General features: G+C 33.9%; 1 protein-coding gene across 2 annotated transcripts in view; it reads right to left on the minus strand.

Moving 5' to 3' along the window:
• Positions 1 to 6849, minus strand: part of LOC142615797 (uncharacterized) — a 30429-nt gene extending 23580 nt beyond the window's left edge. For both annotated transcript variants that reach the window (XM_075788631.1, XM_075788629.1), the window contains exons 1-7: positions 6608 to 6849; positions 6101 to 6354; positions 5834 to 5994; positions 3201 to 3266; positions 1464 to 1581; positions 1218 to 1327; positions 1019 to 1114 (exon numbers count right to left, since the gene is read on the minus strand). In XM_075788631.1, coding sequence (XP_075644746.1) covers positions 1019 to 1114; positions 1218 to 1327; positions 1464 to 1581; positions 3201 to 3266; positions 5834 to 5994; positions 6101 to 6338 — 789 coding nt within the window. In that variant the 5' untranslated portion in view covers positions 6339 to 6354; positions 6608 to 6849. The remainder of the gene's footprint in view (positions 1 to 1018; positions 1115 to 1217; positions 1328 to 1463; positions 1582 to 3200; positions 3267 to 5833; positions 5995 to 6100; positions 6355 to 6607) is intronic.
• Positions 6850 to 12059: the final 5210 nt, after the last annotated feature.

Below are 12059 nucleotides of genomic sequence, written 5' to 3' on the forward strand. Positions count from 1 at the left end.
TTCAACTCAACCAACGTCTTCTCAGAATCTTCAAAAGAACAGTGATTATGTTCCATCTAAATAGTCCACACCAAACAGCCTAGGATTAAATTTCAAATATCTGAAATATACTTCCCAAACCAGTGACTCCAACAAAATCATAAATCCTGCCACTGAGCCTGGCAAGACCCACTGAATACCAAAAGAGTGCTACAGGACAATGAAGAAGGAGATGATCCATAGATCCCCACTGCAACGGCACATGAAACACCGATTTGCCAAAGAGCGACCCCTAAGCATGAGATTATCCAAAGTAAGAATAAGTTACCAAACCCCCAACCCTCCATTAGCCATAAGGTTGCACACCTTGTCCCATCCAACCAAGTGGTGTCAACTCTCCTGAACCACCCCACTAGTTCTATCCATGGAAACATTGCAATATGGAATACCGTTCCACATTTTCTAATGTGGTGTCTTTTGCATGAAAGAAATGCTAGAACCCTCAAGGGGTGTGAGAATACTATTTTAGATTTAAAGATGCAACTTTTTAGAACGTTGTTTGGGTGGATGCTGACTTCAGGGGCATATCCTTTCCCTTCTCTAATTTTGAAATTTCCTAGATCATTGTACTCTTACAACTTAATTATGTTATTCATCTAGAATAACCCCTTTGTACTTGATGCATTTTTTTATTAATAAAACGTATTAGTTATTAAAATAAATAAATAAAAAGCACAAAGGCAAAGAATACAATCAAACCCCCCTCCCCCACCTCCTTACACAGACACACACGCACACAAAAAAAAAAAAAAAAAAAATCAAATACAAAGGAAATGATATCAGTAGCATATATACATACCTAGGTACCCATTTATTCTCTCATGTATCTTTATGGAGCATGTAAAGATCAATTTCAAAATTTAATGTTGTCTAAGAACCTCTTTCCAACAAATTAAGGACTAATTGAATTTAAATAAATGTCTAGGTTTTAAACACACAAACACAAATTGAATTTAAAAGAAGCATGAAATTTACTAACCTCCTTGGAAAGGGGGGCCTTTGTAATAGCATAGTAATCAAAAAATATTTGCAATGTTTCAGAGTCCTCCAAAACTGGTCTCCAAGAAGACGGAATCTGTCAGATCACCACCATGTTCCACAATTACTTAACAATCTGATTCAAAAAGAACTTGAAGGACCATCAAATGGTTAATAAATAAATCAGAAGAGGCAAATACCTGGACAGTGCCAAACTCTTCTGAACTTTCATCAATTGATGTCCCAACAAAATCAAATGATAAACATTTAAGTGAAAGAGAGAGCGCTAACTCTTGCAATCGACTTACAACTGCAAGTTACATAGATGCAAAACCATCAGAAAAAAAAATAAAAAATAAAAAAAATTCAACCAATGAAGCAGCAAATGAAAACTTTAGACAGGATGGAGGGTCTTCATCACAGCTTAAATGTATTTAGCAAATTACCATCACTCTTCAGTTGACGCAATGATGTTAAAGATATTTGGAAGATTTGATAAAGAGATTGATCCCTAAATGCGCACGCTACCCTTCGATGGTGTGTTGAAGGCAAACCAGGATTTGGCTAAGGATTTAGAAGTCAAAAACATACAAGCAGTTGTAAGTAATTAGATCAAAATAATTAAAATAATATTTAGGGATGAGGCACAAAGAAAAAGGAAAAAAGAAAATCTATGAAAAGCCTTTATGACCAGCAAACCTAAACAAAGATGATTACTTAAGACAATACTGGTTCTCACAACAATTGAAAATGCATTGCTTATATTCCCAAACTATGAGAACAGAAATGCAAAAACCAAGCAACAAATACTAAAAATCTAAACAATATGCTTCCTAATGTTAGACACAATCACAATTTTGTACACATGACGATGAAATTAATCTGTCATAACATCGGGAGATGTATCATAGAATTTTAAGCTAAAACATGCTTATAAAAAGCACGTAGATCAGCAGATTGCTGCAGCTGTTCTGTAAATGTTATGTGGTTGACTTGAAAGATGAAAATTCTTGTAAATGCATGTATTATACTGGATTAATAATATGCCTTCAACCAAGTAAGGTATATGTGGTTGATTCAATTTTTAAAAGTTCACATTGACACCTAGAACTTAATATCCAAGCATGCTATCCAAATTTAGATAGCAAATGCTGGTAGACATTTTATTAGTTAGTACAACATTCATGTTAGGTTTTTTTTATTGAAATTAGTGTTAAAAGTATTGAAATTGATTATATTATTACTTTTAATCAGTTATGGATAAATTTCTCAAAAGAAAACAAACATCAGAGCAAACACCACTTGCCTAAAAAACAAGTAGTCATGGTACTGAACAAAGTTATTCAAAGCAAACCGTGTCGAAGTTGATTGACTAAGAAAATCTTCTTGAAGATCCTAGGCTACGGACTAAAATTTATATTAGCATCCAAATGATCGGGATAAAGTTAGAAGGGAATAGCTACAAAAGGGTCATTGTTAACCTTGTAACCACAACTTCCCACAAAGAAAAATTGGAAACGTCTCATAAAAATTCAATTGAACTTGGTTTAATGAGTCTGGAAATTAGTTGTATTTAGTATAACAATCACTGCTTTTTATTTTTTTTATAAAGAACTACATCAAATTTTAATAATATATAATTAAAAAAAAAAAACAGAACAATTTCAAATTTCAATAGTTCATTAAAATAATACAGAACAACATCAAATTCATGCATTCATTTGTTTATTGTTAGTTTGGTCATGACAGAACCGATAGCATTTGTAATAACATGAGAAATTTAAGAAGGAGAAAGTGAATTATTAAACAACATTTTCAACATAATGCCTAATCTTGGAAAGGGACCATAACCAATAAATGCAGCCATGACTCACTTTTTCACTTTCTGCAAACATCAAAATAAAGTAACGCGAAATCAGAGTGCCAAAGGTCATCAGCATTCTCACAAAGACATATAGTCTTAGTTTTCATTTTAGTATGACTTTCTAAGGAATAGGCATCAAAATGGTTGCACAACCTTTCTTCTTTGATAACCCAAAAAAAAATAAAAAAGAGTATGGTGCAATCATTTCCAGGTATCCTAAAATATTATCTTGATAAGGATAAGAATAACATATCTTTAAAGCTTTATAACATGGGAGCAATTATTAACTATATGAACTTCGGTATAGTTGTAGACTTACCTGATTCATCTCAGACACAAGTTGATTTAATATCTTCAAACCAATAGCATAGTGACCAGACGTTGCCTGTTAAAAATAAATTATTTCTTAGTGACCATCCATGTAAACACCACCAGTTGGGAACAATTAGTAGCAACACCCTTAATGAAAAGAAATCAACTAAACTAAAAGATTATGAAAATTGATCTAACAGGATAGGAAAGAAACAATTCGGGGCATTAAAAGTATGACTAAAAAGCAGAGAAGCCAAGATGGATGATGAGAAAAATGTCAGATGCTATCTTTTTTTATATAAGTAAGCATTCCATCAAAAAGGGGTGCAACCCTAGCATACAGAAAGTATACAATATGAGAACCAAATATTTTGCAAGAAGGCACTAAAGATTATGGTTACACAAATTGAAAAGCAATGTACTATATAAGAAACTCAAGGAAAAAAAAAAAATTATGCACAAGAAGCAGAAAATTCATGGATGCACAGTAAAATGTAGGATGATAGTAAACAAATGCGTTCCAAGAAGGTGAAGGATATCAATTAAGGACAAGGGAAACAACTGTTCAGCTATATTTTTTTTCCTTAGCGTTTTTTTTTTTTTTTAATTTACTGCTAAAAGGGAAGCCTCATGTACACTGTGTATACATAAGGCACCCCTAAAAAAATACATTATGAAAGAAAACTGAAACAATAAACAGTACAACAAAACATGCATATGTGCTGTCAAGTGTTTAGGCCCAAACAACCTTACAATCAATAATTTCAGTTAACCAATTGGGAGCTCAAACAATTTCTCTCCAAATTACCCACATTAAGCAAATGGGGATCATATTCCAAATAGAGCCACTACACTTTCCAGACCAATTCCTCCACCCACAAAGTACTTCCCCAACCCTCCTAAGCATTACCCATTGTACCCCAGTCTGAGAAAACAAAGGAACACAGCTCACAGGCCACAGTACAATGGAGTAAAAACTTTTTTGCTTCAATATATGGTATATTCTTATCAAGTGTTCCTCATCTTATCAAAATCTAGTCAAGTTTTGAGTATCCTTTTCTTCTACGACTAAACCTACATTCAAAAACTCTCAAAACACAAGCCCACCACAAGCGTCGGTAAATTCCCGAAATTATCCTACATCATCTTCTTAAAGGATAAAAGGCCACCATGCCAGACTTCCACTGCGTGCATGAGTGCATGACAGGAAATTAGGGGGGCACATTAGGCAAGGATGCGGTAATCTCTTAGTGACTTTCTTAGAGATGGGGGGATCACTGAAAGATTACCACCTTCTTACACCAAACCCACCACAAGTACGCCTAGGCAAATTCCCCAATTTATCAAAAAAAATAAACATAGATAGATACAGAGGAAACCAAAAAAATAAAATAGTTACTAATGAACCCTATCAGAATAATTCATATTCAGCATCATTATCATAATCTTCACCCTCAAGCTCAAGACCTCAATTGGTAACTTTTTATCGCAATTAATTATATAAATTTTATTATTAAAATAAAAAAATAAAAATAAAAAAGTCAAAAAGATGGAAACAAAATCACTTAAAAGATAACACCCGATAACCGCATGCAACAAGTAGATATAGAAGCACAGCAATGTATTACGTAAATTTTTAAAGGGCCTACATGTTCACAAAAGATCATTAGTCTTCAAATAATTACCTTAAAAAAATAATTATAATTCTTTAAATACTAATTTGTTTTTTGGGCTTTGAATTGAAGCAGAAAATAACAGCAACAACAACAACAATAATGATAATAATAATAATAATAATACGTTGACCCACTTAGGAAGGTATATAAGTATATTATCGTTTTTTTATAGGTTTAGGAAGGTATATTATCATGTATAAGAATGGCCAATATAAATGAGTATTAAATTGGCAAATTTCTGTGTTAGTATGATACACATTAAATGATAGAGCTATTAGTACAATGAGAAGCTAACTTCTGGCGTCTATTGCCTCAAGCAAAGCACTCAATTAGGAGGGCAAGGCAATAGCGTCACCTCACCTCAAGGGGCTTAAGGCACTAGCTAAATACCTCACCTCACCCGAGTGCCTAGACAAGCACCTAGCTTGCCCTTTTACATTGATTTTGTGATGGTGCCAAGTGGAATATGCAATACCCTCGAGTTGCACCCTCCACATGTCAAATTTGTACGGATAAATGAGTAATGATACACGCGCCATGACACTTTAGCAGCCACGTCAGTTTCCACGCTTATACAACCAAAATGTATAGTTTCCCAAGCATTTCTAAAATAACATTATATGCACGTATACAAAGTTAAATAAATGTCTTTGATACAAACTTTCCTTGTATAAATTGATTTCTTCTTACCAATTAAAAACGAAATCTTAAAGATATTTCAAACAAGCATTGCCAACCAGCTAACTAATTAATTAAAAACAATACATTGACAGTAGAGCATATACTAATTAGGTAATTGACTCAATTAATGATTACGCAGTAAGAACATCTAAAACGTGAAAAACGCATACATAAATGCAATATAACAGAGCAGTTAAAGACGCATTCACACACACACACACACAAAAAAAAGCACGCGCTCACGCATTGACAGGGTTCTTAATGTAATGCACTACAAAGTAACCTGGCTCAAGAAGTTGGTTGACTCTTTAACCACGTCACGGAAACGATCATCATCATACCAACCAAACTTCGTAACTCGACACAAGAGTTGAATCAACGAGGCGGTTACAAAAGGCTGCAATTCAGGTCCTCTGGTGGCCAGATAGTTAATAAGGTAGTTACCTACAGATAAAAATAAATAAATAAAAAGTTCATATATTCAAATTTCACCAGAATCAACAACAAAATTGCAATTCAGTGAAACAGAATTTTAGGAAATTTGATTTACGGATATCGAGGCGGAGCTGTAAAGCCAGGCTATGCTCAGTGACTTGCTTCAACAAGCTCGAACTCGCGAGCATCAACGCGTAGGGAGTCAAGGCATGGTCGAGAATGTACTGGCATTGAGAAATGTAATCGGTGTTCATCGAGAAGCATTTCAAAGTGTTCTCCGCGTGAGCTCGCTCCACCGAGTCCTGCGAATTGTACAGCCTCTCGCACAATGCCTCTAGCTGCGCGAGCTCCATTGCAAAAACACAGAATCTGATAACAAACTCTATTATTAATATACGCTTTTTTTGTTTCGATGCAAAGAAAACGAAAAAAAACAATCGCAGAATCAACGATTCAGAACATTTTCTCGGCAACCAAACAGAAAGGAATCGAAAACCGCTATGTACAAAAAAAAAACCTTATCGATGAAAAACCGATTGCGGCGAAGAGAAAGAGAAACCGCGGTAACGGTATTTTCACCGATGAAATCAGAGAAAGAAAGAGAGGAAATGAGAGAGAGTACCTTATAGCTTGGGATCTATATGATGATCTGAGAGGTGAGTGTATCTGAGATCCAAAGCTTTTTTTTTTTGTTTTTCTCTTTTCTTCTTCCAGCTAATAGTGTGTGTATTTGAGGTGCGTTTTCTAAATTAAAATAGGAAACACCGACGCGAGCCAGAGAGAGAGAGAGAGAAAGGTTTTGCGGTTTTTGGTTTTGGTTTGGGAGGATTTGGGCTTTTTATTAGATGAGCGATTGGGGGAGAGAGAGAGAGAGAGGGGTGGGAGTTTTTTCGGCTGGAAGTGAATGTGAAGGACGGTCACTCAGCGCTCATTGGATGGTTCAGTGCGGTGCGGTCCAGTTGGAACCTAAAGAAGGGGTGTGGGTGTGGGTGTGGTTTTTTATAATGGGCTATATAGCTTGTGTTGGACGATAGGCCCTTGAGTACTTTGAGTTTGACAAGCTAGCATAGCCCATTAGCTGGTTTATTTTTTCTTTTACATATCTGTCTTTTTACGGCGAAAAAATCTCTCATGCCCAGGCGCATAAAACTTACCTCTCGCAGATAAGTAGGCTCCACGTGCCTGCTTGTGAGAGGTTGGTCTTATGCGCTTAGTACATGAGATACCAACTCTTTTATAGCATTCATAGAGGTTAAAATTTTTAATATTATTAACAACTCAAAAGATTACTTTATTTATTTTAACAATACACCTAACATTAAATATTTTATTTTAATATTCAACACATTAAAATAATATAAACAACACAATAAATAACAATCACAACCATTAATACATTAAAAAAATTCTAATACCTTACATTATAAAATTATTTTTTGTTTTGAGATTTAAGCTACAGCTGCTTGCTATAGATAGCAGCCCACTGTAGGTGAGACTCAAATTTTTTTAACTTTGGCTTCTTTGCTATAGAAGTTGCTTTAAGGGAATTGGTTGCTAATGCTCTTATAACGGAACTTTAACATTAAAACACAAAAAATAGATTTTCATTTTTTTTCATCTTTACAAATATATATATATATGGAAAATATTTATTATTAATTATTGCTTTCTATTGATTTGCTAACTAATCAATGGTCCTCACAATTTTTTTTTTCTTTTCAATAGGTTGAATTATTTTTAAATATTGATAATTGGGGTCTAAAATTTATATATCCTAGAGAACAATTTAGGTAACTCATAATGAGTGTTGACATCAAACAAAGGCCATGATATGTTTTTTATCCCTGTTTGATTTTTACCTAAGTTAATTTGTCTCAAATAAAAATAAATAACCAAAGTCTCAAAAAAGGAAAGCTTCAAGGTGGAAGGTTTTTTTTTTAATTGAGAAGGTGGAAGTTTATCTATCCATTAATGCCTCCTAAGAACTATGGAACATGAGTACCACACCTCTCTAACTCTAATGCTATGTTTTGATGTTGGGAGAAGGAGAGAGAGTAGAGTAGAGGGAGAGAGAGAGTGAGTGATTAAATTACCTTGTTTGAGAAGGAGGGGGAGAGATTTGGAGGGTTTTGGAGGGTTTTGGAGGAGTTTGAACTATTTCTAACCTCTCATTTTTAATTCCCCTAAATTGGAGAAATTTGGAGGGAGAGTGGAGCGTAAAAATGCTTGACCAAATGAATTACCAAATTTGTCATTACTGTATTAAAAAAAATTACAAATGAAAAGACTAATTATTTCCTTCCCCCTTACTTAATTTTCAAAACATCAAACAAGGTGGAGGATAATCATTCCCCTTTACTCTCTTCTCCACTACTCTCCTTCCCTCTACTCTCCTCTTTCTCAAAACTTCCAAACATAGAATAAGGGCCCGTTTGGATTGAGGGGAGAATGAGGGAGAATGGAGTAGAGTAGAGTTGGTTGAAAATAGACTAATTTTGGGTAAAATTTACTTTACTCTACTCTACTCTCCCTCCCTCCCCCTTAATCCAAACAAACCATGAGCATTACATGGTGATGGTGTCGCGACTAGCACAATACATACTACCTCTATATCCTAAAACTAGGCTAAAGTTACTCCAAAAAAAAAGTTGGGTTAGGGGATTTCTAAAGTTTGATTAATCTCATGACTATCTATTATTCGTATTTTTAAAATTTTCCACTTTTTAGTTTATTTTATTTTAAAAAATGAAATCATTTCAATTATTTCCTCTCTCTTCGAGTGGAACTAAAATTCACAAAATTTGGGTCAAAGTAATAACAGTAGTAAGGATTAAACCAACCATGAAATATTCACATAGGAAATAAGAATATTTTGGTCACCTATCTACTTAATATGAGGTTTTAGAAAGTGCTTTGGAAGTGACATGTATATAGCTTGCTTGAGAGCATTTACTTCAACCTCGATGCTTTCTTAACTAAATTTGGTCTTAAAACCTCACTTTGTCACTTTTGCTAATCTACTATCACATACAATTATATCAATCTTAATCCTATATCACTATTACAACTATTCTCAATTAAGTCATTCGTTAACAATATGTTAGCTGCTGCCATTATGTAAAGTAAAATGATGTCATTTTGTCTTTTTTAATTTAAATTATTATTTATTTATTAATTTTAAGAAATTGTTAATTTAAATAATTTATGAAAAAAAAAACCCAGAAATTAAAGTGAAGAAATAGCAATGTATGGAGAACAACATTGAAGAAAAAAAAATCAATCTCCACTTGACACCCAGCTCAATGTGTATGGTTTCAAAATCTTTGCATCTATTTTCTTGTGGTGAGGGAATTCCAGTGCATCAACTAAATTTGCATGCTCTTTGATTGCTTTGCTAGAAGCAGACTCTTTGTGGTCATTAATAACAGATGAAGTAACCAGTGGTGTGATAGATGATTTAAAAAAATAAAAATAAAAAACCCAAAAATGAAAAACAAACCCAAAAACATAACCTTATTTGAAGAAAAAATAAATCTCTAACTCATTAGTTTGAGAGAAAAAGAAGAAATTGAGAACAGGTTAGAGCGAGAGGGAGAAGGAGAGTGAGTGAGAGAAGGAGATATTGAGAAGGAGAGAGAAGGAGAGATCGAGAGATTTGCTAGAGTGCTGAGTACTAGCCAGAGCCACCAAAAACACCTCTTGGGGCCGCCGATCTCAATCTCTCAACCTCCTAGATCCATCAAAAACACCATTATGTAAGTTCAATCTATTTCTCTTCCTCTCAAACGATTGGATAAGGGATCTATTTGAGGGTTTTTTTTTCTTCAGATATACATTTTACTTTTTGGGTTTGATTTTTTTGTTCTTTAGATTAACGTTTTAATTTATGGGTTTGTTTTTGTGTGTGGGCATTTATTCTTCAAACTATCTAGGTTTGTTTTTAATTTTTATTTAACTAACTTTTTTTTAGTTAAGAAAAAAATATTAAAATAATGCCAAAATGGCGTCATTTTGGTGGTCTTAACGGCAACAGTGGATGGTAGTTTAATGAATGACTTAATTGAGAATAAATGAAACTTAAAAGACCGAAATGACAAAAACCAAAGTTAGAGGAGTAAAATGAAAAGTAGTGAAACTTAGAAGGTGAGTTTTGCATTTTGGCCTAATTAAAATGTCTCTATCAAGGCTGTTTTTCCCCCTTTTCCTCCTTGCCCAAATTCAACCCAAATACCCAACCATCAACCTGAAGAACTTGATCTTAACAACCTAAACACCACCACATCCTAGCTCTAAGCTTCACTAATCTACTTCCCAACTCCAACATCTTCAAATCCAAGATGAACCTCATCGTTCTCACAACGAGGCAACTTCTCACCTCCAAAGGACAAAGCAGTCAACTTCTTGTTGATCCATGACGAACCTCGTTGATCTCATGACAAGGCAACTTCTCACTGCTGAAGGACCGTAGAGAGAGAGAGAGATTACAACAACAAAGAGCAAGTGAGAATGAATAAAAAATATTTTTATTAGGTGAATAGCACCTCAACAAGTGTATTGAGGTATTGTTCACGAAAAAAAAATCAAACAAACTATTGAGATTGATGCAAGATGTTTTGGTTGAGTTTAGCCGATATTTTCCTAAAATATCAAATTGTTAAGGCTGATGATAGTACTCTACGCATATACGCATTTTTTTGACTACTTTATTTGCTTAGATAAACTAAAAGCTAACTTTAATTAAATAAATTAGTTAAATGAATACATAGCCTCTCTCTCTCTCTCTCTCTCTCTCTCTCCGCGCCTGTGCACAAGAGTGCAAACCAAATAAATATTATCTATCTTAATTTTTTCTAAAGTTGTTTTTACGCAAAATATGTTTCGGAAGTTAATACTTAATATATAGTTTTCAGATGAAAGAAGAATGAATCTTCTCAAAACATTATCTTCATGTTCTTTGAAATTACTAGTAATGCCAAGTTGCCAACAAGCTATTATTTTTTTCTCTCCTATTTTTGGAGCAAAGAATTCAAACTCCATCTAATTTAGAAGGAAGATTGACTGCGAACCAAATAAATCCATGCATATGCCATATGAAGCAAAATTGTATGTATTAAGCAATGAATGGCTTATTTTTGGTACAAGCAATGAATTGTCTTCATCATCTTAGCACAAAACCTCGTAATATATGTAGGGGGCTAAGCATTTTTGGCATTGCTCACATCATTTTCCTCCAAGTTCGTTGGGATGCAGTCAAACACAATGCATCTTGTAGGAAAGAATGAGAGGTGTACATGTTGGCTTTCATCACAACAAGTTTGGTCCTGTATGTATGAATGACATATATATTTTAAATTTTAATTATTCAGCACACATATCCTTACAATACAATGTGTGATCATTGTCTCTTCCTTTTACTTTTTATCCTTAAGCCTCAACAAACTCTTTTGACTTTTATGTTATCAACTCTAGGAAAAATCCAAGGAAACTATAATGTAGGCAACATCATCTTTCATTTTAAGTGTTCTTGCTCTCATGATTCGTGAACATTATCGCATGACAAGCTAAGAAAATGACAGTATAGCCCATGCAATCCAATCCTAGTTGTATTCTATTTGATTTTTAAGAGAGAGAGAGAGAGAGAGAGAGAGAGAGAGAGAGAGAGAGAGAGAGATCCAATTATTTATTTTAAGATTCTCAAAAAAAATTATTTATTTCAATACTTGATATTGCAACTTGTAAGGACTAGAATTAGACCCTTAGCCCACCAACAATGGATGATAGCCCAACAAACCTAAAACAATATATTTGTTAGAGAATGAATTTTAGAGGAAAACGTCTCAGCAAATTAAGTATGGGCCATAATTGAATGGATTCATGCCAAGAAGACAAAAGACACAATTTAATAGAAATAACATTCCTCCATCAAATCCGAGGATGAGATGTTCTTATATTCACTAAGTTTATCTAAATATAAGGTATTCTTCTTTTTTTTCCTTCTAAGATTACATGCCCCAATTTGTATGGGGGTCTTTTCCTTATATAGTCTATCATTTTTCATCCCAACCTTCCATTTG

Source organism: Castanea sativa, chromosome 11 (assembly GCF_040712315.1).
Source record: "Castanea sativa cultivar Marrone di Chiusa Pesio chromosome 11, ASM4071231v1".
In the NCBI taxonomy this organism is placed as follows: domain Eukaryota; kingdom Viridiplantae; phylum Streptophyta; class Magnoliopsida; order Fagales; family Fagaceae; genus Castanea; species Castanea sativa.